This window comes from Geotrypetes seraphini, chromosome 13 (genome assembly GCF_902459505.1).
Source record: "Geotrypetes seraphini chromosome 13, aGeoSer1.1, whole genome shotgun sequence".
NCBI classification, from domain to species: domain Eukaryota; kingdom Metazoa; phylum Chordata; class Amphibia; order Gymnophiona; family Dermophiidae; genus Geotrypetes; species Geotrypetes seraphini.
The window spans coordinates 9,902,009-9,929,274 of NC_047096.1; the positions used below are offsets into that span (position 1 = coordinate 9,902,009).

Genomic DNA, 27,266 nt, shown 5'->3' on the forward strand with positions numbered 1-27,266 from the left:
ACCGCCTAGAACTTTTGGTTATGGCAATATAAAAGAATAAAATTATTATTATAGGATCAGCTTATTTAATACAGTGATCCTTTTTGCTCTATTAGCTGCAACTTAATAGCATTTTTCTCATGCCAATTTTAGCCTCCTTTTAACATTCAAAACTTCCACAATCACATTTTAACCTCAGTAAATTATCAATGAACCAACAGGATAGCTTATTCTAAAATTATCATGCTGAGTTAATGGAGCACTTTCATCCATAATATTATGGGAGACAATCCACCACATCAGCATGTTCTGGAGATTTACCAAAATCATCATCTATTAATTGTATGATCTTAGACCAGAACTGAGTGTGATTAAATTTTTCCTCTAGCAAAATGTTTGAGGACACTGAAGTGAGAGCACATTTTCCAATTAATAATTTCAATAAGTAGTGGGAATCCCAAAAGATCTGAAAATATCAAATAAAAACACCGGTGCTTTTTAATCCATAATAATAAAAAGCTAAGCGCGCATGCGATTTTCAAAAATCGTGATTCCTGGTGGCGTGAGGTGTGCTTCTGTGCCAGCCTCATGGCGCCTTCGCTAGCTGGAGGCGCGTGACTGTGCAGAAGACGCCGGCGACTCCTCCCTCCCGCTACTGCTCCTCTTCAAAGCGGCCTGCTGAGGTTCGCCAGCCACTGTAGCAAACTTCGCAGGCCGCTCTCCACCTTCCCGACATGGGCTTGAAGAAGGAGTCGGGGTTGCCGCTGCCGCCACACACGCACATCTTTCTACAGCCCCGCCCACCGCAGGAGAACCTGCTCGACGATCTGGGCCGAGAGGTGAACGATGCAGCCCCAGCTCCAGTTCGAGGAATGGAGGGAGGGTAAGAATGGGAGGGGGGTGGAAACGGAAGGGGTCCGTGTGGCAGGCAGGCATTGCACAACAGGGGATCAGGGGGAGAGGGAAAGGGGGCTGCTTTGGGGGGAGGGGGCAGACAGCAATCATCAGGGGGAAACAGAGGGGGGCCACGGAGCATGTAGGCATGGCAAAACAGGCACGGGACAGGCAGGCATTGCACAACAGGGGACCAGGGGGAGAGGGAAAGGGGGCTGCTTTGGGGGGGGCAGACAGCAATCATCAGGGGGGGACAGAAGGGGGCCATGGAGCATACAGCCATGGCACAACAGGCACAGGGCAGGCAGCCATGGCACAACAGGCACAGGGCAGGCAGCCATGGCACAACAGGGGACCAGGGGGAGAGGGAAAGGGGGCTGCTGTGGGGGGAGGGGTGTGCTGGGTTCAGACATCAATCATCGGGGGGGGGTGAACAGAAGAGGGCCACGGAGCATGCAGGCATGCCACAACAGGGGGAGAGGGAAAGGGGTGTGCTGGGGGGCAGAAAACAATCATGCTTTGCTCTGGGAGGGGGGGGAGACAGAAGGGGGCCACGGAGAGACAGGCAGGCATGGCGCAACAGAGAAATACAGGTAGGCAGGGGGGCCAGGGAGAGACACAGACAGAATGAATGACAGACAGACAGCGTCCAAGGAGAAATAGACAAAGAAAAAACCCCACAGACAAGACATCTGCTCTAGCGCCCGTTAATGTAACGGGCTTAAAGACTAGTATATTTATAAATGATCTAGTAAGGTAATTAAATTTACTGATGATACAGAGTTCAAAGTTAAATCACAAGAGGATCTTGCAACACCAAAACAGCAGACGACATTTAATAAGAGCAAGTGCAAAGTGATGAATGTGGATAAGAGGAACTCGAATTATAGCAAGGTTCCATATTAGGAGTCACCACCAAGGAAAAGAATTTAGGTGTCGGTTAATAATAGATTCAAACCCTGTGCTTAGTGTACAGTGATGGCTCTAAGTAAACAAATGGTTCTGGCGATTTTGTTGTCTCATCCTTTTAATACTTTCTTAAAGTCTAGTGCATCCCGGAGGACTGGAGAAGGACAGATGTGGTCCCTCTGCACAAGAGCGGAAAGTGAGGAGGAAGTTGGGAACCCCGGTAAGTCTGACCTCAGCAGTGAGTAAACTAATAGAAAACGCTTCTTAAGCAGAGGATAGTGTGATTTGTAGAATCGAATGGACTGCAGGACCAGAAGCTGCATGGTTTTACAAGATGTAGGTCTTGTCAGACAAATATGATTGATTTCTTTGACTGGGTAATCAAACATGTGGACACGGGAGGGGTGCTAGATATAGTGTACTTGGACTTTAGCAAAGCTTTTGACAAGGTGCTGCATAGGCAATTGATAAAAGGTTCATCTTCTACTTTGTACTTTTCCACTATTGTATACCGTCTTGAACTGAACAGGTATGACGTGATATAAATAAAGCTTTATTATTATAAATAAGATGAATCAATGCATGGGTCCTAAAGTGACAAACTGGAATAAAATCTGGTTAAATTGGAAGACAAAGGATAGTGGCACCGTATATATTTGAATATAAGCCAACCCAAGTATAGATAAAGGTAACCTTTCCCCCCCCCCCAAAAGGTTGACTCGAACATAAACGGGGGGGAAGGGGGGATTAATCTTCAAGTGCCATACCAGGCTCTGCACCCAGTCCCCCTCCCTCTCTTCCTGCCAGGCTCCATGCCCTGTCCCCCCTCCCTCCCTTCCGATGGTATGCAGGCCTCCCCTGCATACCTCTGAAATCTCTGGTGGGCTGGGACAGGAGGGATCCCTCCCGAGAACTCGTGGCAGCCATTCAGTATGGGACAGTAGTGTGGTAAGACCGATCCTGCTCAAGCCCACTGCTTGACCACCAGGGATTTCGAAGGTACGAGGCGGAGGCAGGAGCGAGTTAAGTCATTGCAGTTGGCTGGGACAGGAGGCGTTAAGGAATCTCTCCTGTCCCAGCCCACCACCGGACCGCCAGGGATTTCAGAGGTACATGAGGGAGGCCGGAGAAGTTAAGTCACTGAAGTTGGCCGGAACAGGAGGCAGAAGGGATTCCTCTTGTCCTTGCCCACGCAGGACCACCAAGTCTTATGGCAGGCCTGCAACCAAACCTGTCTATCGTATTACCTTCTGGCCCTGTAGTGTAGACTTTAGAAGGAGCAGATTTTTTGAGAATGGATTTTACCACAAGAGATTGATGTGAAAGCTGGGGTTTATCAAAACCAGGAATGGGAATAATTCTGTATTGAGAATCCAGCTTCCTAGGAGCAGCCAGAACGGAAGAGAGAGACTCCCAATTTTTATGGACTCGCAGCTCCTGATTGGTGAGGCCCGACTTTAGTGCAGGAAGAGGCAGCCGACACTCCAGCTGCCCTCTCTTGCCCGGTCATTTGCAGTTGGAAATACCACGAATGACTGGGACTGCAAATCGCCGACCACGAATGACTGGGGAAGCACTGTAGATTGCTTGCACTTGTCTGCTCATTTAGGAGAGATATGCCTTGACTTGAAGAGTGCTTGCCAGACTTACTGGAATGTTGTAAAGGAATGGAGTGATGTCCAGAGGAATAGCGCTTCTTATGCTGATGCCTCAGAGAAGGAGAACAGTGTCTTGAAGAACGATTCCTGAATGTGGTACTGATGAAGCAGTGGTGGTGCCTGCATCTCGCATGGGGCGACGCTCAGGCTGGGTCAGTACCGAAGGAGTAGACATGTGGGTAACTAGTTGGAATATATCCCCAAACTCCAATTGAAAGAGAGCTCGGGTACTGGTATCAATGGTGCCGTGACTCACTCCGGAGAGGATGACAGATGAGGATGCATCCCTCGAAGTTGAAGCGAGTTGCATCAATGGTCTCTGTTTGGCCAGCACAACTAGACTCGATGCCTTAGTGGCTGAGACACCACCTGGAAAAGCTGGTGACCTCTTAGCTGGCTTACCTGACGGAGCTATAGCCTGCAACACTGGCATGGATGCGGGTACTTCAGACAATTGCGATGCCGTCGATGTTGATGGCACCTATGATCCCCTCCATGGTACCAAAAAGTAATTTTTGTTGTAAAAGACAGCTTTTAATACAATGCTTTTGAAGCGTTGAACAACACGTGCAAGTCTCAATGTGATAATCTGGGCCAAGGCACTGTATACACCACTTATGCAGGTCTGTCAAAGAAATAGTGTGCTGGCACCTGCCACACTTTTTGAAGCCGGTCAACGGATGGGACATAGGAGGAAAAACCGCCTCAACCAATTAGAAAGCCGAAGGCTGAGGTGAAAACAAAGGCCCCACCGTCAGAAAGAACCAGCCAAAGAGGAAAACATACATATAAATTTTTTTTAACGTTTTATTAATAAAAAGAAAACAAAACAACAAAACGCGCAAGCAGGAAGGCAAAAGTAGAATGTCACTATACACGACTTTGTAGCTCTGCTCCCTAGCTTCATAGTTCCACTCTCTAGAGCTTGCATCTCTGGTGGTGCCAATGATTTGAACCAGGCTCCCTTGGCTTTCAGCCTGCTGCTCTGTTAGGCTAATTCTCCATTTAGGCTCTCTTGATTCTGTATTCCACCCCCTCGCATTTTAGGAAGCACTAATATAGGTAAAATATGAAATCTTTGCAACAAGACAACACCAGGCATATATCAGATGTCCATGCAGTTGAAAGTTAGGATACAGAAATTTTTTAAAAAGCACAATATATATACATATATATATATATAAATACTGTTTTACCCCATTACGTTCGTAGCATACACTCCCAGATGGACTTTGACCTGGGGCAGCTGGAGATTTACTCTCTAAGTTGTGAGGAACAGCACACACAACCTAACAGTCAAAAAAAAAAAAATAAAAATAAAAAGTTGCTAATTATAGAAGCAACATTAACATCGACCAAACTGTAATGTCCCCAAAATTCTCAGTGCCATGGTCAATTTAAAAGAAAAAAAAAAAAAAAAGGATGACATGCTGCGCACTAATTTTCATCAAAAAACTGGAACCAATGATTCCCCCCCCCCCCCAATTACACAAGTTTTACAAACAAGGTTGAAGTAGAAGTCATTCATACCTGTTAATTTCCTTTCCTTGAATCCAGCTAGACCAGTCCAGATTAGCAGGTTGTCCCCCCTTGCTATCAGCAGATACCTAGAACATAAACTGTTCCACTTGAACAATATATCAGCTATATTAGAGGAATCTATATCAGATACTTCTAGTAGAGCTATTTTATTAATATTGCCGGTGTTTAAACAAGATATAAATGCCATCCTGAGACTTTATTTTCGTCACTCATCCAAATTATTTTATGGGGAAAAAAGGATTTGGCTATACCCAGGAAAGAAGGAAATTGTTCCTCACTAAGACAAAATCATTAAAAGCATTCTTTCTTCTAGCTTATTAAATTGGAAGGTTTAAAGTATGTTTTCTTTTCTCCAGAGCAATTAAGAGCTAAAATTTTTGAATGGACATTGACTTAAGTTAAATGGTGAGCCTCTCTCTTCTTTTGAGCTCTGTTTCAGAGTTAAATGTTTCCTTATTTTCGTCTTCATTTTTGCTTTGTCCACTTCCTCTGCAGTAGATAGTCCAAGGAAGATTTGAACTATTTTGTCTTTTTGATTCTATAAGATAAGCATTTCCTAAAAATTGTTAAGACAAGAGTAATCTGTATAAAATGAAAGATTAAAAAAAAAAAACCCCACCCCAAAAACCCCAAACTGTTCCAGTATCACCACGGATAGAAGGGCGGCTGGATGCTGGAATCCTTCAGTATGCTATTGCCCAAGCAGAAAAAGATGTCACTAAGCAAAAATTCCTTTTTAAGGAAATCTATGTAGAACTTAAACCACCACCTTAAACTGCACAACTATATATAGTAGGAGAGAAATGGAGACCAGCTAAATCTTCCTGGGTGGGATCTGGACTGGTCTTGCAGGATTCAAAGAAAGGAGAGACGTTTGTACCTGTTATCCAGCTAGACCAGCAGACCTACAGAAAAGCAGTGCCTTATAGAGCCAGTAAAAATAAAGCACTCCAGATCACAGAAATGCCAAAGGCTACCTCGCTCTTGAACAATCCATCAATTTTGCAGTGCTTCACAGAGTATAGTGACAACACGGCAACGTTAAGACATTTTCAGGTTCCACCATGCAGGCCTCCACCCAAGGTGTCATCTGCACCCAAGTGGAATGCGACTTTAATCCCTCTGAGACAACTTTCAACAAGCAATATGAGCCACCTCAATGGTCGACTTAATCCATCAGGTTATCAAAGATTATGGGCCCTGCAACAGCCAGTCTGGCCTCCTGAACTTGTCCATAGCGTCCACTCATAGCAGCAGTCTGACCTTCCTCTCTCTTCAAAAGTGGGAATTGACCACCATCTGGGTAAGATGGAACAGAGACTATCTTTGGCAAGAACAGAACTATCCTAATAGTGACTATATACTCAGAAGGGCAGCTACAGGTCCCTACAGGGCAATGCTTGTAGCTCAGATTTTTTATTTTTTAGAATTTATATAACACTTATAACTAAGTGGTGTACATTCAGGTACTCAAGCATTTTTTCCCTATCTGTCCTGGCAGGCTCACACTATCTAATGTACCTGAGGCAAAGGGGCTATGCAAATGATTACTAGGAAAACTGGTCTTAAAGATTTCTTATAACAAAGGCTTGCTTCAGGGATCCCTTTCAGCGCAATCAGAATTAGGTTAGTGTTTCACTGGGGAAGAACTGTGTGCCAGGGGGGTGAATGTGTTTCAACACATGTAGAACCACAAATAACAAAAGCTTAGTAAGCACTGTGTGACCAAGGAGATCCCCCCCCCTCTTGTCTATCAAAGGCCAGAGTGGAAGAATATAAGGGCTCCTGTTAAGGTCAAAGCTATATCAGCGTTGATGCTCATTGCCTCGACCTCTCTTCTGCAGTTTCTCCAAGAGGCCATCAGGTCACAGCATGGGAGTCGCTCAATGATCCACCACATGAGGGCTTAATTCCCTTTCTCTCAGGTACAGAGAGTTGTGGTTCAGGAAGACTGCATGCACATTCAATCTCTGCAATATAGACCACCAATATTGCTGATAAAGTACTATTCCATCCAAGAGAAGAACCAGGCTGCCTCCAGAGCCACTGCTGCACTCTTGGTTATTGCCTGCTTGTTGTGGCAAACATCACCTGGTCTGCCATTCCTCTCAGGAGACAGGAGGTGGGGATGGGGATAACAAGAGCCAAACGCATTGCTCTCAACTCCAGCTGGTTGATAAGACCAGATAGCTTTCAGTCAATCGTTTGCCCCTCAGCAAGGATGTTGCCAGAATGAGCCAAGAGACTCGTCTTCCCAAAGTCCTCCAAATCCTCTCCAAAAGGAGATGTCCACTGAAAGGCAGTTTAAGTGTGTTTTGGAGGCCACATCTGCTGCCCATTTGTGCAGGCACAAACACCTTTGCGATACCACTAATGCCTAGTCCTCCACTGCCACAAAGGAAAAGACCTGCTCCAGAAACTGCTTGACCTTCCTATTGTGGTCTTTTCCTCTCTGTTAGTGAAGGGCCAGATCTCATCTGTGGGCCATATATATCAAACAGTTCCTTCAAAGTTAAGCTCCTTCCACCTAGTTAATCCTGTTGCCCCAGCCCAACCTATACCATCTGCTGGAGGTAGAGAAATAGTGAAAGGTTTCGACCTGCACTTGCCCTTACACCAGTGATTTTAGTGGAACAGTTCAGGTTCTCTACCTCCATCTGGTAGGGAGGTGACAATCCACCGGTATGAGGGTCTAGCTAGATAAGGGAAGTGAATTTGTAAGTAGCCCCAATTAATTCTAGAAGCTGAACTAAACCCCCTGGAAACAAGACAAAGCATGCGTAAGTACACAAGGTGTTCTTACTTGTCCAGTGATTCGCTCCTCTGGTAAAATTTCAGGTTTTAACTTCACCAATTTAACAGCAATAGGTTTTCCAGTACGCCTGTCAGAGGATACCTCAAATTCAACATCATCTATAGGATAAAGACAAGAAAAAAAGTTGGGCAATCTTCAGTATCTTAGAAGCCCTCCAATCTTATTTTTAGTCTTGTATGTAAAATGTGACATTTTTAGAGAGAAGTCAACTTCACTCACTGGTCAACCGGACTGAAAACATTGCCACTAAGGAGAATGATAACTACCAGTATACCAGAAAATTTATAGAAAATACATTTCACTCACAAAACTATTGTATTCAATGTGGGAAGATGCAAAATAAAAAGGGAAGGAAGATAAGTACACTGTTGAACACATCTAAACACTTAAAAGAATTGCAATGGCAGATCCTAATATAGACAAAACACTGGTGGGAGAAAAACAGATACAACCAATTGAGTAAACCTTGTAACCAAGCAAGTCCAAAGGCCAAGCTATCCAATTCATTTGTTGAAAAATAAAAAACTTACCAGTGATGCAAGTCAATTTAACACTGATTTAGTCATTGGGAGGCTTGAGAGAGGTTTCTTTGCAGATATCAAGATGGCTAATTATTCCATTTTGGTCATCCACAGAGCCCTGGTCAATTTGGATAACTGCTTGGATTTGTCAACTATCCGATCAAACAGAGAAAAAGCTGCATTTGTACCTGGGCTCCTGGAATGTGTTGGGAGTGTTAGCAGGATTCCAGGCTTGGTAGTAGGAGCAGGTTTACAAGAACGCTATTTTAGGGTCCTTTTTCGGGCCTACTTTACACAGAATCAGCTCTTTAAAGTGGGCAGTATTGACACCCCTCTCTATATAAATGTGGGGTGGAACCTAATATGTTAACCCACTCCTTCTGGAGTTGTGGACACAGCCAACACTTTTGGTCCCCTATAGCGACTTATTTGGGTAAATTAAAGTGTACAATCCAGGAGACAGTGGATCAGTTTATGTTGGATGTTCCTGGGGCCTTTCAGGGGCTTCCCAGAGGGGGAGTTTTGATGTGTTAGAAGGTGCGACTTCTAGCCCTTAAATGCATATTGCAGTTCTGGACCTCATCAGAACTGCCTTCTTATTGGCAATGGAGAAATCAGATGCATTGGCTCTATTGGAGGCCCAGGCAGTGGAGGGCTATCCAAAGCAACAGAAACAATTTTTACTTACCTGGAGTACTTACCTTGACTCCCTGAACCCCAGGGGTAGGAGTCTCATTATGAATACTTTGTAGTGGGGCCCTGACATCAGCCTGGCTGGGGGGGGGCTCTCTCTTGTTTGGTGGTTGGTTAGAGCAGGTACAAGGTGGGGGGAGGTAATCCTGGAGGTATAAGAACCAAGCTTCTGGGCTAGATATTTTTCTGTACAGGGTGCAAGGAAAGGGGGGGGCTTTTCTGACATCTCAAACCATAGGATTCCACTGGTTGCATTTTAACCTCCTAGGAACTTATACTTTCATTACTTACTTGTTGGTAGGGTTGGATTCTTGGAGGGTTCGGGGGGGGGTTATCTATGAGCTCTTCTGAGATCCCTGTGGGATTACTGAGCAGTTGGGTTCCCTTTGCTATTGTTTCTAGTTTTGGTCTTAACAGGGACTGTTGGACTGGGGTTGGAAAGGGGGGGGGGAAGGGAGTGAGGGCAGGGTCACATTGTAAAAATGACTGATGACTATGGTACCCTTATTTCTCTTAGCTGTTGCCCAAGGAAGTATACGTTATGATTTACTATGCTGTTCTTGTTGTGTTGGTTGTCATCAATAAAAATTGTTTCAACCTAACACTGTGCTTCTATAATTTATACAAAAACTTATCACTATACAGTTTAAAATAATAATATTTAAATTTGAAATGACACTTGAAGGCATCTAGACTTCGTGCAACATTATCAATATGTCCTTATAAACTTACACCAAATGTCACAGCTAGGCCTCCAGATTTTTACATATAAGCTCTTAAGCATGACACAGACTCTGTCCCTTTCCTCATTCATCGGTTGGGAAGTGCCCAGTAAGCCAAATATTGTAAGTGTTCCAGAAATCTACACAGCAAAACAAAAATTTGACAAAACTGCAGTGTCAACAGAAAGGAATCTCTCCACTTACCTCCAACTTTGAGCTCCTGCAAGTTACCATTATACTGTGAACAGTGGAAGAAGAGTCTTGCCTGACGCTCTGAACACTGAATAAACCCATATGATGTCAGCAGTTTCTCAATAATTCCTGTTTCACGTAGTGCTGCTGAAGTACCATTGGGGTACCCATTGTGGCCATTGTTGTGGAGGAGGTTTGGATCAAAACTCATCTATTAAAGAGGCAGAGAAATGATAATTTGATATGCAGCCTCCTCATTCAGAGCCTTGTCATCAAGTTGTGACCACATGAAAAGTGAATATCAAACCAAGATGTATTTGCAACATCATGATCAAGTCATACAACACACTTACCATCCAAGTAAAACACCAGCTATTTTAATCAAATGCAGCAGAAATGCAGAAAGCAGAAAGAACTGTAGATAAGTAAAGGGAAGCACAGAAACCAGTCCTAAGATTAAATTTAGTTGGTTATAGGAAGCTGTTTTACAGTTCAGTTATGGGCTCTTTCCCATTATTTCGAAAAATCTGAAAAATGGCTATTTTCAAAAATGTAAATTCCGCTGCTCTCTATATAATCACTAATTCTTATTATATTTTTCTTTCTTTAAAACTCTTGTAAACCGTGTCAAGCTCTATCTCTATAGAGAAGATGCGGTATATAAGCTTAAGGTTTAGTTTAGATCAATCACAAGATGAAGAAAGCCTGGAGATCAACATAGTTGTAAACTCAAATTAAGCTTAAAATATTTTTGGTTGAAAAATTAGCAGAGAAAGTTCTTGAGAAAATGCTTGCTAATGTAATTAGAATTTTTTGCACATGAAGAAATCTTGGTTTATGGATTAAAAAAAATATATATATATCTAGCCACTAGCATTCCTGCTCATGAGCCTATAAAGAAGAGTGGCTTAGACCTAATTTCCCTAAAACATTCAAACACTAGGGTAGATATATACCTTTTATATGGTCTGCTTTTACTAGGAGAAAAATGTAGCTCTAAAACAGGTCCTTTGCATCCTTCAGCGCCACACCACCTTTGCTAGGAAGGGAGGTGCGCTTGGTCATCTGTGCCACTACAGAGTCCACCTTCCACTGGACAAACAGCAGCTGGAAGTCTGGAGCCAAGACATAGCTTTGGTCACCTTGAGAGCCTTCAGGTGTCTCCCACTGGACAGTGATTACTAAACACTTTGGAAACTAAACCATTCTAGATTACATTCTTCTTCCATATTTATGTACTATACTTACATTATTCTGAACCGAGTTGGTTGAAGAACCGGTCTATAAAATTAAGTTTTAGTTTAGTTTAGAAGTAAGATCCCGATGAGCAGGGGAAAAAAAAAGTTTGTCTGTGCATTAGTGCCGCACCTGCTTGAACACTGCAAGGTGGCGGGCTGCTGAGCATCGAGCTTCAAAAAAGACAGGGTGTCAGAAATGACATGGAAAACTGAAGCCGATTTGAAAAGGTGATGCATAGAAGAATCATCACTAGGATCCTTTGCCATTCCTGCCCTCTGGCTTCTAGACCCCGAAAGGGATCCCACATCGTCCACATTCGAAGAAGAGCCCTGTTATAACAAAGGCATAGAAAGCACAATTACTTACCATAACAGGTGTTATCCAGGGACAGCAGGTAAATAGTCTCACATGTGGGTGACATCATCCACAGAGCCCGTATGGATAGTGGTAAAAGTGTATTGCCACTTTTGAGATTTTTTAGAAAGTTTGCGACTGCCTAACTGCAAATGCACTAGTACCTTCCCACCCAATGGTGGCTCACAAGATCATCAGTTCTATACTCAAGTGAAGAAGCCAACTAGGGGAGGTGGGCGGATTGTGAGAATATCTGCCTGCTGCCCCTGGATAACACCCATTATGCTTAAGTAACTATTCTTTATCTTAGACAAGCAGGCAGCATATTCTCACATGGGATTTCCTAGTTTTAGTAAAGAGATGGAGCGAGAGTTGGCCTCTAAGGAAACAAACACTTGTTGCCTTGCAAGAAGGTCAGGTATACTGTCTGATAAGAGTAGGCGGAGGTAAGGGAATGAAATAAATACAGACTAAGCAGAAGAACCCTATCCTCAAGGAGAGGATAAAGGGAAGAACCCAGGGAATACTAAAGTAATAGAGGTTGGAAATAACAGACTACCTCATAGTGGCAAGGGAATCCAAGCATAGGCGAGGAAGACACCACAAAGATTCAAAAAGAAAAGAATAAATGGATACTAGCAAATGTACATATAAGGACGAACAGAACAAAAAGGCCAGGTTAACCCAGCTGTGGCTCAGGAAGACACAGATGGGAGTGAAAGGGAATTTTGTCAAGCAAAATGAAAGCATGGTTCCCATTGGTTAAAATAGTTTCAAAGAAAATAGGAAAAACAGTAGTAAAGAGAGAAAAACACGTTATTGTGGACTATAGAAAGAAATAGTGGCAGACGGAGCAAAGTCAAATGTTAAAAATGCTCCCACAGGAAGAGGGTCATGTGATGCACTGATTTGAGTGGATGTGTTGAGGCTCACCTCTCTTGGGTCACCGCTCCCACTGCCACATATATTGCTATAAAACGTCAATAAATTGGAGGGATTTGGTTTGTAAAGTTTTGAAAGTTATTAATGAAATTTTGTAGAAAATCCTACTTTTTATCAGCAACTAATGAGCTTTATATAACAGAGGGTCAAATTTTTTAGATTTCATTATGAGTTTAATGGTGGTGTTTTGAATTATTTGTAAATGTCCACATACACGATAGTACTAATGCATTATGCTGAAACCTTCTCACCTAATAGAGCTCAATGTATATCACTATCCATCTAGCGGCTACAAATAAGAGAATTTTTGTATGGACCTTCAGAATGTAACCCAGCAATTTATACTCCAGGCTACTGAGGTCTCCATCAGTCCAATAGTTATTGAAACTTATCCATTTTATAATTTATTTTTTCTTTTCTTTAATGGATAGTGGTATACATTGAGCTCTATTAGGTGAGAAGGTTTCAGCATAATGCATAATGCATTAGCACTATCATGTATGTGGACATTTGCTAAAGTACTAATATTTGGCATATAGTTTGGAGCTTTTGAATTATTTGTAAGCATCCGATTTCCTTTTAAGTGGTTCCAGTGAGTAGGCTGTTGCAGTAATCTAATTTCACTATGACTAATGAGTGGACCAAGATATTCATCAATGATACAATGAAAAAACTGAGGTTGGTACCCTTGACATGTATATGGTATGTTCAGCATGGGCCGATACAAGGGATTCGGATTTAGTAGCAGTGTCTATGTAAGCAATATTAGTCTTGAAAAACTCCCTCAGTTGATCCCTGAAAGAGTGCCCTGGTACCACTGGTCATTCACCGGTACCTACGATGCTGTCGAGGCTAACTCAATGTAGCTCCTTTGATGGTAAAGAATAAAAAAAAGAATAGATGCACCATTGATGTATGAAGAAGCGGAACAGGTACAGTATGCCGCTAGCTGGTATAGAAGGTGCAGCAGGTGTCAAAGCAATGGTTGCCTCAATAGGCGATGCGCTTCAGAAATGAAAGCCTACATCGAAGAATGATAGCATTGACGAGAGGCATGCATCAAATAAGACTCAATGCTAGATATACTAATGAGGCTATTTGAAGTTTATGTCCACTGCGATGGTGTTGAAAGGCATGCATCAAATACACTCGATGTAAAATATGCCACTGACGCTATTCGATGTTGATGTCCAATGGTACAGACAGGGATTGGCACTTCAGAAAGTTCCAAGTGGCTGGAAATCTGAGAGAGGAAGAAAACATTCTGATAGTTTATTATTATTGCTTTTCTCCTTCCAGTTCTTTACATTACATTAGTGATTTCTATTCCGCCATTACCTTGCGGTTCAAGGCGGATTACATAAGATTTCTCAGGAGGTTATAAGAATTGTAACTTTACATACAAATTGTCATAAGAATTGCATAGGAATTATATAAGAATTTACGGGAACTTGATGTGATACATGTTGGGTAATTAGAAACATTTTAGATTTGAAAGGGGTAGAGAGTGTGGTAGGTGGAGATTGGGAAGAAGCTGGTCGTGTTAAATAGGTTTTATGCATTTTTTGAAGAGTAGGGTTTTAGTTTCTTTTTTGAAGGTTTTGTAGTCTGTGGTTGAAGACAGCAGATTGGTGATTTGTCTGTCTAGTTTTGCTGCTTTGGTGGCCATTAGATTGTCATATAGTTTTCTACATTTGACATTTTTGGTTGGTGGGTATGTGAATAGTGAGTGGGTTCTTCTGTGCCTGGTTGAGGTGGACTGAGTTAGTCGGTTGTTCCAGTAGGATGGGCTTTCTCCATTAATAGCTTTGAAAAGTAGGCAGTAGAATTTGAAGTGTATTCTTGCTTGTATTGGGAGCCTATGTGAGTCGTGGTATGCTTCTGTGATGTGGTCATATTTTTTCAATGAGTAGATGAGTCTTAAGGCTGTATTTTGTATTGTTTGTAATTGCTTTATCATGGTCGCTGGGCAGGGGAGGTATAGTATGTTGCAGTAGTCAAGGATAAGAGATTGTACCAAAAGTTGGAATTGTTTCCTGTCGAAGAATTTCCAGATTAATCTTACGTTTCTCATAGTTACGAATGATGCTTTTATTATTTTGTTGATTTGAGGTTGCATGGTACAGCCTCTGTCAATCAGTACTCCAAGAAGTTTTAGTGTGGGTTGAATAGGGTATGAGATCAAGTTTATTACTAGGTTTCTTAAGGTTGGAGTTTTGCTGTTTTCTAGGAGGATGAAGGAGGAAGGCAAACTTGAGGGAACAAAGTTCAGATATGTCTTCACTCTGCAGAAAACAAAAATCTGATGACCTCGCGAGCTGGTGTCAGGTGGGAAGGCACTCGTGTAGTGCGGGCAGTCTCTGTTAAAAGCTTAAAGTGACAGTACACTTTACCACTGTCCGTACTGGGGCTCCATGGATATCACCCACATGTGAGAATACGCTGCCTGCTTGTCTAGGATAAAGGGACTTCCAAACATCCCAGTCTTGCTCCAAAGGGTCACTGATACTGGGAGCCAGCATGTTATGACTTAGGGATGCCTACTTGGGATAAGGATCCCCCTCTTAGACGGAGCAAGGATGCTTGAAGGCAGCACAATACTTCCTGGTCCTGTTAAATAGGCTTTCCATAATATGCTGACAAAGTCAAAAAAGCCTTGCAGTGGTGAGCCTGAGGCGCCTCGCGTAACCCCTGACTGGAGGAGTTGCATCATCCATCACAAAGCGCTTGCGTTTTGCCCCATCGCTGCTCAATTCATCTGAGCAAAATCTCTTCCCTTTGGACCAGTTTTTCCTGGATTTGGGGGGTTCCAAGGTCTTAGAGGACTAACCACGGGCCTGAGTCCGAAGCTCCTGCCCCTTCCTCCCGCGACCTGTTGAACACTGCTGCTCCTCAACCGGCAACTCTGTGCAACTGAGACAGGATTTGTTACTAGAAAGGCCTGGTGATCTATTAGAGGCAGTCACTTGCAAAAACAAAATTTTGAGGGACAAGAAAAAAATAAAATTAAATTAAAATGAGATTGCTAAAAACCCAAGATGGCCAACTTCAAAATTAAAAAAAACAAAACCCAAACAGGCCATTGGAGACAGAGGGAACCCAAGTACTAACCCCAGAAACCACTTAAACTCAAAACTACAGACTGCCACCCTCCCCTAATATTCTCCATAGGGAATAATGGGAGTACTGACTGTCACTTCTGATGCCTGTTTGTCTGAATCAACTGGGAATAGGGAAAGGAATTCTGCCTCAGAAATTGCTCAGACCAAAGGAATTCTGGACAACCAATCAAAGGAAGGACAGACCATGATCACTGCCTCCCACTCCCGATATTTCTCATGCAGTGATGGGGGAGAAAATATGCAACCTGATACCCCAAGAGTTTTTCTTCAGGGGCCGCACAGCCTGTTCTCAAGCCTCCGATAAAATCAGCAAGCTTTGCTCCCAGGGGGACAGACTGACCCCAAGCTCCTGAAGGAACCCAACGCAGGCTGGCTCAGAAGGTATGCTACAAGTCTGCCATGGGAGCAGCAGTCCTCCCACGCAGGATAGAGTCCTGTCCCCGGCAGTTTGTCTGAGCAGAGGATCTCCGAGCACTGAAGCCATGAAGAATTTCAAAACAATCCAATGGAAAAATATTCCCAAATAAAGAAAAAAGCAGAGCAAAATACAACTTCTGAGTTTGCTTGCAAAAGGGAAAACTAAGGAGGGTGCTGTTCTCCCATGTAGAAGGGGAGGAGTTTCAAGTCTTAAAGTGATATCTTACTGCAGTTCAAGGGAAATCCAACAGCTACAGTACAGACGCCTGTGTGTCCACAATACAATGCTCCTTACTCCAACTCCACACTGCTAGGTTCTGGCCTACTCTAGTTTATGGCAAGAATTTGACAATATAAGTAACAATTCTTAGCAGAATGGCTTGTGGTAAGCAATCGCAATCGATGCTGCATGCAAGTTATTCTTATCAACTCCCAAAGTTTTTAGATCTCCTAAAATAAAGCGCATTTCTCAAAAAAATTCAACAACCTGGTACATTCAGATACTCAACTGGGTAAGAGCTAGAATTGGAAGGGGGGGGGGGAAAACAATTACAAGCAGCTTATTTCCATGCTTAGAAGGCTATTCCATTCACACACCACCACTACTCAGCCAGTGTTGTATTTATATTTTTAAAGAAGCCTTTTACATAAGAGCTCTTATGCAAGATCAGTGGGTATTTGATCTTTCGGAAAAATAAAGGGGGAAAAATATTAGGTTAATAACCCTAGCATGATCAGTGTTCTAAACTCCAGAGAAACTATATAAAAATGGATGCTACCAAGCATGGCACAGATTTTTACATTTATACACAAGTTCAAACACATCTGGAAAGTCTCCAAACCATCATGCTATTAATACACACCTTAAAAGGCATGCAAAAAAAAAAAAAAGGATTCCCTGACTTACAGATCTCTGATACAGAGGGGTCCTCTTCTGTTTTTTGGACCCAGATGAAGTACGAGGTATAGACACAGGGGGAGGATCTGGTGACACTGTATAAAGGTTCTCCATCTTATATAGCTGTGATGATAATATATAGTACATTATAACTATACACAAATTCAAGTTTCTGGAAAATGAAGTGCATAGCCTTTAATTCATTCAAAATAAGCCATATTTAGTTCCAGTAATTTTATTGGAAAATTTTATTGCAGGCACTTGTACAAGCACCAGACTGACCAGTGGTACACTAGTCAGTTTAATGCTTGTACAAGTGTCTGCAATATTCAAAACCAAGAGGGCTGATGGTCAGCAGGGAGGAAATGAAGAGGTAGGTGCAAATACTATTTAAAAAGCCCACTTTATGATAAGCCACCTATAACAGAAGAGTGTTCACTTTCACTGTCATAGCATTTTGTGAATGCTGTGTATGCTCTATATATAAGAAGCTAGATTAAGTGACTATTAGCTAAAGGGACCATCAGTCAAACCAAAGACATTATCACATGCTGTGCTTAAGGTTGATTGTCTTTAGAATTATCATATAATCCCATTTTCACTTCTTAGATCAGTGGTATTTTTTTCAATAGTAATCTTCAGTCTCTTTTACTTCTATGCAATAGTGTAATAGTATGCCTTTCATATATAAGTGAAAATGCAACAATGAAGGTTACTGGATTCTAGATTACAGGAGTATATACAGCTACAAACAAATTCCTAGTAAACTAGTATTCAGAAATGAAAACCAAAAAAATAAATAAAAAGAAAGTCCACTCAAGTCTACCTAGCAATGATCTATCTACTTTGGATAGATGCACATAATTCTCATATGGAAGACATCGCCTCCACTACCTTTTAAAGTTGCAACTGCTTCTCCAGACTCTTAGATCCAATGTATCAAACCATACCTAAACGTGTATGGGGACAGACTTAAAATATCTCAATATGTATACTTTAGAGGAAGTATAGAGAGGGGAGATATGATAGATGTTTTAAAATCCCTACGTGGCATAAAGCAATGTTACTTACCGTAACAGTTGTTATCCAGGGACAGCAGGCAGCTATTCTCACTAATGGGTGACGTGATCCAACGGAGCCCCGATGCGGACGCTCACAAGCAGTCTTGCTTGAAGAAACTCGAAGTTTCGAGTCGCCTGCACCGCGCATGCGCGAGTGCCTTCCCGCCCAGCGTAGGGCGCGACTCCTTAGTTCAGATAGCTAGCAGAGAAGCCAACCCAGGGGAGGTGGGTGGGACGTGAGAATAGCTGCCTGCTGTCCCTGGATAACAACTGTTACGGTAAGTAACATTGCTTTATCCCAGGACAAGCAGGCAGGTATTCTCACTATGGGTGACCTCCAAGCTAACCACAATGGGATGGTGGGAGAGTTGGCAACTTAGGAGAATAAATTCTGTAATACTGTTTGGCCAAACTGTCCATCCCGTCTGGAGAAAGCATCCAGACAATAGTGAGAAGTGAAGGTACGAACCGAGGACCATGTAGCAGCCCTACAAATTTCCTCAATAGGTATAGATCTGAGGAAAGCTACAGAAGCTGCCATTGCTCTGACCTTATGGGCTGCGACTTTACTGTGAAGGGGCAATCCAGCCTGGGCATAGCAGAAAGAGATACAAGCCGCCATCCAGTTGGAGATGGACGCCCCAACTTGTTCGGATCAAAGGAGATGAAAAGTTGAGGAGCAGATCTATGCGGTTTGGTGCGTTGCAGATAGAAAGCAAATGCACGCTTACAGTCCAGAGTATGAAGAGCTGATTCTCCAGGATGAGAATGAGGCTTTGGAAAAAACACTGGAAGAACAATGGATTGATTGAGATGAAACTCAGAGACAACTTTAGGAAGGAATTTTAGATGAGTGCGAAGAACCACCTTGTCATGATGGAACACCGTAAAAGGTGGATCCGCAACCAATGCTTGAAGCTCACTAACTCGACGAGCAGAAGTGAGGCCAATGAGAAACACAACTTTCCAAGTGAGATACTTCAGATGAGCCTTGTCAATAGGTTCAAATGGAGGTTTCATAAGCTGAGAAAGAACAATATTGAGATCCCAAACCACTGAAGGCGGTTTGAGAGGAGGATTGACATGGAAAAGTCCTTTCATGAATCTGGAAACCACAGGATGAGCAGAGAGAGGTTTCCCTTGAAGCGGCTGATGGAAAGCAATTTCACTCAGATGGACTCGTATCAATGTAGACTTGAGGCCAGAATGAGAAAGGTGCAAAAGATAGTCCAAAACAGAAGATAAGGAGGAACGTTGAGGCTCCTGATGATGAGAAAAACACCAAGTAGAAATCTAGTCCATTTTTGGTGATAGCATTGCCTAGTAGCAGGCTTCTGTGAAGCTTCTAAAACATCCCTCACAGCTTGCGAAAACTGGAGAGGAGTTACGTTGAGAGGAACCAAGCTGTCAGGTGGAGAGACTGCAGGTTGGGATGAAGCAGAGATCCCTGATACTGCATACTGTGTAAGCAGCTATGGAAAGACTGGCAGAAGGAAGGGCTCCCTGCTGCTGAGTTGAAATAGAAGGGAGAACCAAGATTGCCTGGGCCACCGAGGAGCAATCAGAATCATGGTGGCATGGTCGGACCTCAGCTTGACCAGAGTCTTTTGAATGAGAGGGAATGGGGGAAACGCATATAAAAAGAGATTTGTCTAGTCCAGAAGAAAAGCATCTGCCTCGAGGCGATGAGGAGTGTAGATCCTGGAACAGAACTGAGGCAGCTTGAAGTTGTGGGGAGGTCTATCTGAGGCATCCTCCACAGAGAGAAGATGTGATGAAGGGGTGTGGAATGTAGAGTCCACTTGTGAGGCTGCAGAAGACGACTCAAGTTGTCCGCCAAGGCATTGTCAGCCCCCTGAATGTAGACAGCTTTGAGGAAGGTGTTGTGGCGAATCACCCAATCCCAAACTTTTAGAGCTTCCTGACAGAGGGAGGCCGATCCCGTGCCTCCCTGCTTGTTGACATAATACATGGCGACTTGGTTGTCCATGCGAACAAGGACCACACGGTCGTGAAGCAGATGTTGAAAAGCATGGAGAGCATTGAAAATCACCCTGAGTTCCAGGAGATTGATGTGGCACTGGCAGTCCATACTGGTCCAATAACCTTGAGTGCGGAGAACATCCAGATGAGCCCCCCCAAGCATAAGTCGAAGAGTCGGTCGTGAGAACCTTCTGATGGGGGGGGGGGCGTGTGAAACAGTAAGCCTCTGGATATATTGGAAGAGAGCATCCACCAGCAAAGAGACTGCGTGAGTGCAGGCGTGACCTGGATGTGTCGGTCAGAGGGTCGGAAACCTGCGACCATTGAGATACCAGGGTCCACTGAGGAATCCTGAGGTGAAGTCTGGCAAAAGGAGTCACGTGTACTGTAGAGGCCATGTGGCCCAGAAGAACCATCATGTGTCTTGCCGAGATGGACAGGCGAGAGGACACTGAATGACAAAGACGGAGAAGAGCTTCCAGACGTTGTGGAGGGAGGAACGCTCTGAATTGGATAGTATCCAGAACAGCTCCGATGAAGGGAAGAGTCTGGGAAGGTTGCAGATGTGATTTTGGAAAGTTGATCTCGAACCCCAGATTCTGCAGGAACCAGATAGTGCGCTGCGTCGCCAGGACGACTCCCTGAGATGTGGAATCCTTTATGTGCCAGTCGTCCAGGTAGGGAAACATCTGTAGACCATGGTTCCTGAGCGCTGCGGCCACCACAACCAGGCACTTGGTGAAGACTCTGGGTGATGATGCCAGGCCGAAAGGGAGCACTTGGTATTGAAGATGAAGATGTCCCACCTGAAATCTGAGATATTGACGGGAGGCCGGATGGATGGGAATCTGAGTGTAGGCCATCTTGAGATCCAGAGAGCATAATCAGTCGTTCTGCTCGAGGAGGGGATACAGATATGCCAGGGTCAGCATGCAAAACTTTTCTTTGACCAGATATTTGTTGAGCACTCTGAGATCCAAAATAGGACACAGATCGCCTGTCTTCTTCGGAACAAGGAAGTACCGGGAGTAAAAACCTTTGTTCTGTTGAGCCAAAGGAACCGGCTCGACACACCGGAGCTGGAGCAAAGCCTGAGCTTCCTGAAGAAGAAGGGCGGTCTGGGTCAAGTTGGAAGGATACTCTCTTGGAGGGTGTTCCGGAGGAACTTGATGGAATTGAAGAGAGTATCCCTCCCGTACGATGGAAAGGACCCAGAGGTCGATGGTAATAGTCGTCCATCGATGGTAAAAATGATGGAGACTACCTCATATCGGGGGAAAAACAGGGAAGGGCAGAGCGACTGACGTTATGCTCTCCATGAGACAGTCAAAAAGGCTGAGGAGCCTTGGGGACAGCAGATGGCTGAGGCTTCTGTTGCTGCTTCTGTGGATGCTGCCTCCAGGCTGACACCTGGCAAGAGCCTGTTTGGGCGGGAAACGTCACTGGTAGATCAAAGGTGGGCGGGATGGACGAGATGGAGCAGGCTTGGGCTTCGGACGAAGAATGGATTGAAAGGACATCTCGTGGTCCGAAAGCCTCTTGGTCGCCGCCTCAATGGATTCATCGAAGAGGTCAGTACCAGCACAAGGGACATTGGCCAGCCTGTCCTGTAGATTGGGGTCCATGTCGATGGTCCTGAGCCAAGCCAGACGTTGCATGGCCACCGAGCAAGCAGTAGCCCAAGCAGATAACTCAAAGGCGTCGTAGGAGGACTGCATCATCTGTAATCTGAGTTGGGACAACGAAGCCAGTACCTCCTGGTACTCAAACTGTGCTCGAAAATCCAAGTAGGGCATGAACTTGTGAAGGACAGACAGGAAAAACTCAAAATAGGTTATGAAATGAAAGTTATAATTAAGAACTCTGGACGTCATCATTGAGTTCTGGTAAATGCGCCTGCCAAACCTGTCCATCGTCTTGCCCTACCTGCCAGGTGGAACAGTGGCATATACCTGGGAGGGGTGAGACTGCTTCAGTGAAGACTCCACCAAGAGGGATTGATGGGAGAGTTGGGCACCATCAAACCCCTTATGGTGAACTGTGCGGTATCTGGCATCCAACTTCCCCGGGACAGCTGGGATGGAACAGGGTGTCTCGAGACAGCAAACAAAGGTCTGATCCAGTAGCTTATGAAGAGGAAGCTTGAGGCATTCAGCAGGTGGTTGAGGGAGATGCATTATCTCCAGATACTCCTTCGAAAATTTGGACCCAGTGTCCAGCTGAATGTCCAAATCTGCAGCCATCTCTCGAAGAAAGGAGGAGAAAGATAGCTGGTCAGCCAAAGCAGGGCCTTGAGAAGGACTCGAGAACGTCGAGGCCTCTTGATTCAATGAGGACGGGATCTCGATGGGGAAAAAGAACCCATCGTGTCCTTGAGCTCCGGCATAGGAGGTGAAGTAGCCGGTGAATACTGAAGGAAAGGCTGCTTCCGATGAGGCGAGACATGCCTGGATGAATGCCTTGAAGAACGCCTCAAGCGATAGTGCGAGCTATGCCTGGAAGCAGGCCTCGATGGACGAGGCGAGTGTGTCTTCACTAAGGCCCCCAGAGAGTGGATGGGGCTCGAAGCGGTGGATCGAAGCAGAGGTGGTTGGCTGGAAGCACCTCGAGGCACTCGCAAAGGCTCAAGCCCTTGCATCGAGTGGATCAGTTCCAATGGAGGCACTTGCAAAGACTCTACTCCTTGCATCGAGTGAATGGGTTCCAATGGAGGCATGGGCAAAGACTCTGCTCCTTGCGATGCATGCATCGATGCCAGACCAGACACTCGCAGAGACTCTGCTCCCTGTAGAGAGTGTGCATATTGCTGATGCACCGGAGGCGGCTCGACCCCGCGGGAGACCTCCGCTTGCACAGGCTGGATTTGAGAGAGAAGCTTCGGCCCCATGGTGGTAAAGAGCTCGATGAATTGCTTCTCAAATAAGGTCTGGAACGAAGCCGGCAAGGATGGATCCGCATCAGCAATGGGACCACCTGCACAGGCTTCGCGCTCCCTCGAGGCAGTGTGAGAGTGCTTGGGCTTAGAAGCCTTGGGCACTTTAAGCACCACCGGGGGAATGGGCTGACCTGAAGAGACTGAGGAAGGCACCGCAGCATGCACCGAAGGTTGAGCCGGGACAAACGAGGCAGGTTTGATGAGGCTCGGAGCAGAAGACATGGAGGTCTGCGGAGCCTCAGGCGAAGCAGCTGGTGAAGCACCCTTCGATGAGGAAGGCTCCATCGATGACTCCCCAGTGAACAACGTCTCCCACAAGAAACAAGGCGCTTGAAAGCACGGGCTGTAAGTGTTGAACAAGGCTGGCACGATTTCGGAAGGTGTTGAGGCCCAAGACACCGAAGACAGCGTCGATGAGGGTCCGTCAGCTAAATCGCGCGCTGGCACTTGACACACTTTTTAAAACCAGTAATAGGTCAGGACATAAGCCGGAAAAGCTCTGCCGCAAGATCGAAGCCATGGGGCTGCGGCCACGTGGCCTGCCCGGTCGAACGGATGGAAGAAATTTTTTTTTTTTGAAAACAAGAAAAAAGACGATGAAAACCAGCGATTAAGAGAAAAATAACCCAAAACCGTGGACTTTAGAAGGCACAAGTGAAAAAACTTCACACAGAGAGTCGAAGACGGACTTCTCGGCTCTGCAGAAAAGTAAGAACTGAGGAGAAGCGCCCTGCGCTGGGCGGGAAGGCACTCACGCATGCGCAGTGCGGGCGACTCGAAACTTCGAGTTTCTTCAAGCAAGACTGCTTGTGAGCGTCCGCATCGGGGCTCCATTGATCACGTCACCCATTAGTGAGAATACCTGCCTGCTTGTCCTGGGATAATGGAAGATTAAGTTACCACCTTTGATCTTGTGTTAGTCCCTGCAGGATTCCATACTCTAGGTGTTCAATCCTTTCCCGCAATCCAGGAGTTGCAGAAATCCAAACACTTTTTTGAGCATGTGCTCCTCATATCCTAGAGAGTGAGTTAGAGCCCCCTACAGCAGTGTTTCTCAACACACGGTATGTGTACCCTTGGGGGTATGCAGGCCACTTGTTGGGGGTACACGGCCTGGCCGTCGCTGCTGGTGATTCTTTCCTGCCCACCCACCCGCTCCTGAAGCCGCTTCTGGGAATCCCTCCTTGCCTGTCTGAATGCCTGCTGCCCCACCACCGAAGCCAACCCTGTTACTTTGTTGGAGCCGGACTGGCTCCCTCCTCCCCCAGCAGCACTCTGTGTAGGAACATAGGCAGCGACGCACATGCTGCATAGCTGACCCGCAACCTTCTCTCCGACGTCAGAATTGAGATCAGAGGGAAGGATTGTGGGCCAGCCACGTGAAGCGTGTGAATGGCTGCACACACCGTCCCTGCACAGAGTTGCTGCTGGGAGAGGATGGAGCGAGTCCAGTTCCAACAAAGTAACAGGGTTGGCTTTGAGGGTGGGGGGGCGGGCCACCTTAAGATCACATACAATCACACCCAAGTCCTGCTCTTCTGTCATGCACATAAGTTCTTCACCCTCTAAACTGTACCATTCCTTCAGGTTTTTGCAACCCAAATGCTTGACCTTCATTGCTTCATAGGTTTTTATTGAAAAGCAAGAGAGTAGGCAGGGCTATACAAAGAAGGTGGCCACAAAGCAAGAGAGAAAAAGAGTAACCGTGCAACCAGAAGGAAAGGTACTCTGCAAGAAAAGATGGAAAGGCTGGTGGTATAACAGAAAGTTCAGTAGCCCAGTGGAAAAGAATCGAAGACTCAGTACACAGCATTAAATTTTGCACTGAAGCAATCTAAACCATAGAAACCATAGAAAACACATACTGCTGGAAACTTTAATTCCAGCTGAAAACGTGACGAATACTAGGAATGGAAGAACGCAGACATTGTCGTGGGGGAATGAAAATAATAGCGCCACAAAAGAGATACACAGTCAACTTGGGAACCCTAAAGAGGGAGTGCATAGAAGCTACTGCAGACAGCACAGAGTTCCTTAGTAAAAGAAATAAGTGGAACATAACTTGTTGGTTTTGTAGCTCACTGCAACCACACGATCACAGAATGTGAATGGTAGCATTGTCAGATAATGGAGATATTTTGCCGCTGGATCTTACGGCAGTCATTTTTTCACTATGGAGACTGCCAAGCAGGAGCGTAAAGGGATCGCTTCAGTCCTGCCTCACCGCTGCACCACTAGGGACGTAAGGTAGACCTACAAAGGGACCGAGAGGAAGGGGCTAATGGAAGCTCCAGCTTCCTGCACTACTGGACCACCAGGGCAGCACTGGAGGCCCGCAGTGGGTGCAAGATGGGGTTAGCGTGAATAAAAACAGAGACCCCCATTTTTGAGCCCCAAAATCTGAGCTTATATTCGATTATACATGGTAATTTCACTAAAGGTTGCCTAAAATTAAGTGCTAAAATGATGGGCAGTAAATGTTAATAAGCTAGAATTTGATAACAGCAATTTCAGTATAAGCCCACATTTTTCACCTAACTTTAGTCATGAGCACTTACACCAAGTCAAAGATCTCCCCAACTACAGACCATGGCTATCTAAACTAAAAGACAAATTGACCTACCAACAAATATCAGACTTCACAGAAAAGTCATCAAAGCTAGACCAAGCCCAATCAGGGTTCAGATGACACCTGAGCTTGAAAATGATACTAGTAGCAGTACAGGATTTGGTCCTCAAATACCATGTGAAAGGAGAAGATGTGCTGCAGGGGTTCCTGGACCTCTATCCAGCAGCCTTCGACCTAGCCCAACACACACTGCTAAAATAGAGATGCAGAGAATTAGGTCTCAAAGGAGGAAAAAAAAAAAAGTCTTGGCTTGGATAGAGTCCTTCCTATCAAAAAGATTTAACGAGCAGAATGGCAAGGGAATACAAGCAACTGGGGAAAAACCCAAACATTGAAGTACCACAACAATCAGCAATGTCATCCATGCCATTCAACATCTTCCTCCAACCACTGGGGAAACTCATCAGAAAACTGGGATGGGAATGCTACATCTATGCAGACACCCATCCATCTGATGATCCCGCTGAAGAAACAGGACTTGAAGGACTAAACTGAAGATCAAGAAAGGCCTAGAGAGAATTTTCAGATGGTTCCAAACAAATGGCTTAGTAGACAACAAGGAACGAACAGAACTACTTCTGATCAACAAATGGGGGAAGAAAAAAGCTCAAGATATCAATTAACTTTGAATGGCAACACCATAAAATCATCCATGCAGGGAGTGAGAAACCTCAAAGTTTGACTGAACCCAAACCTAGACATGACAACACAAATCCAATGCATCGTGAAAAACATCTATGGCAAACTCTACTGGGTTAGAGGACTCAAACCCTATCTAACTCATCGAGCGATGTCGAATGTAATAATATCCCTAGTACTCTCAATCTTTTGACTACTGCAATGCAATCCTGCTAGGTGTTCCAAAGTGCATGATAAGGCATATCCAATTAGTACAAAAAACAGCAGCAAGATTCCTGCTGAGTAATTCAAAGCAGACAAGTGCCACCCCGCTACTGAAGGAGTTATACTGGCTCCCAATCAAAAGCAGGGTGAAATTCAAAATCATGTTGCTGACTCACAAAATCATTCATCTCTCAGAACCACAATACCTAGCAACTAGACAACACAACTATACACCAACATGCGCCCTGCGATCAAGCCAGGAAATACCCTCCTTTAGAGACATCAAATACAAAAGTGTCAGGACATGAATGATTTCCGTGATGGCTCCAAAGTGGTAAAACTCCCTTCTGAAGAAATTAAAACAAGAAAATGACACCAGAAAGTTTAAGAAAGGAATAAAGACCATCCTTTACACTGACCACTTAACTAATAAGTCAAGGGGGAGTAGAAATGAAACAACGGTCTATCCCATACTTGGAATATGACAGGAGATACACTGGAAAATTTGTGAAAAGTAGAGAATATGATAAACACAGATAATAGAAATACATAAATTAAAATAAAACACAAAAGTAATAAGGTATAAATATGTAGATAAAAGCAGATAGAGGGCAAATATAGTAATCTAAAAATATAGGAAAAATGTAGATATATGGTAAATATAGTAATCCAAAAGGCACATAGGGGAAAGATAGTAAGCAAATACTGAATACTCATAGGATAGGCAAATGCGCCACACCAAAACGACCGTATTTTCACGCATATAACACACGCGTTATACACGATTTTACAAACCGAGCATAGCCATACGCGTTATACAAATTTTTTTTTTACATAGTCCCACCCCCAGACGTCCGATTCATCCCCCAGCCCTGAAAGCCTGATGCCCCACCCTGAAGACCGCTCGCACCCCCCCCC

At 44.5% G+C, this 27,266-nt stretch overlaps 1 protein-coding gene across 11 annotated transcripts in view; it reads right to left on the reverse strand.

Moving 5' to 3' along the window:
* CSDE1 (cold shock domain containing E1) overlaps positions 1 to 27,266 on the reverse strand; it is a 121,916-nt gene that overhangs the window by 64,434 nt on the left and 30,216 nt on the right. For 6 of the 11 annotated variants that reach the window (XM_033917646.1, XM_033917650.1, XM_033917648.1 and 3 more), the window contains 4 exons: positions 16,907 to 17,020; positions 9,938 to 10,136; positions 7,786 to 7,895; positions 4,637 to 4,729 (listed from right to left, as the gene is read on the reverse strand). In XM_033917646.1, coding sequence (XP_033773537.1) covers positions 4,637 to 4,729; positions 7,786 to 7,895; positions 9,938 to 10,136; positions 16,907 to 17,011 — 507 coding nt within the window. In that variant the 5' untranslated portion in view covers positions 17,012 to 17,020. The remainder of the gene's footprint in view (positions 1 to 4,636; positions 4,730 to 7,785; positions 7,896 to 9,937; positions 10,137 to 16,906; positions 17,021 to 27,266) is intronic. The other 5 variants (XM_033917651.1, XM_033917645.1, XM_033917644.1 and 2 more) reach the window with 2 other exon arrangements.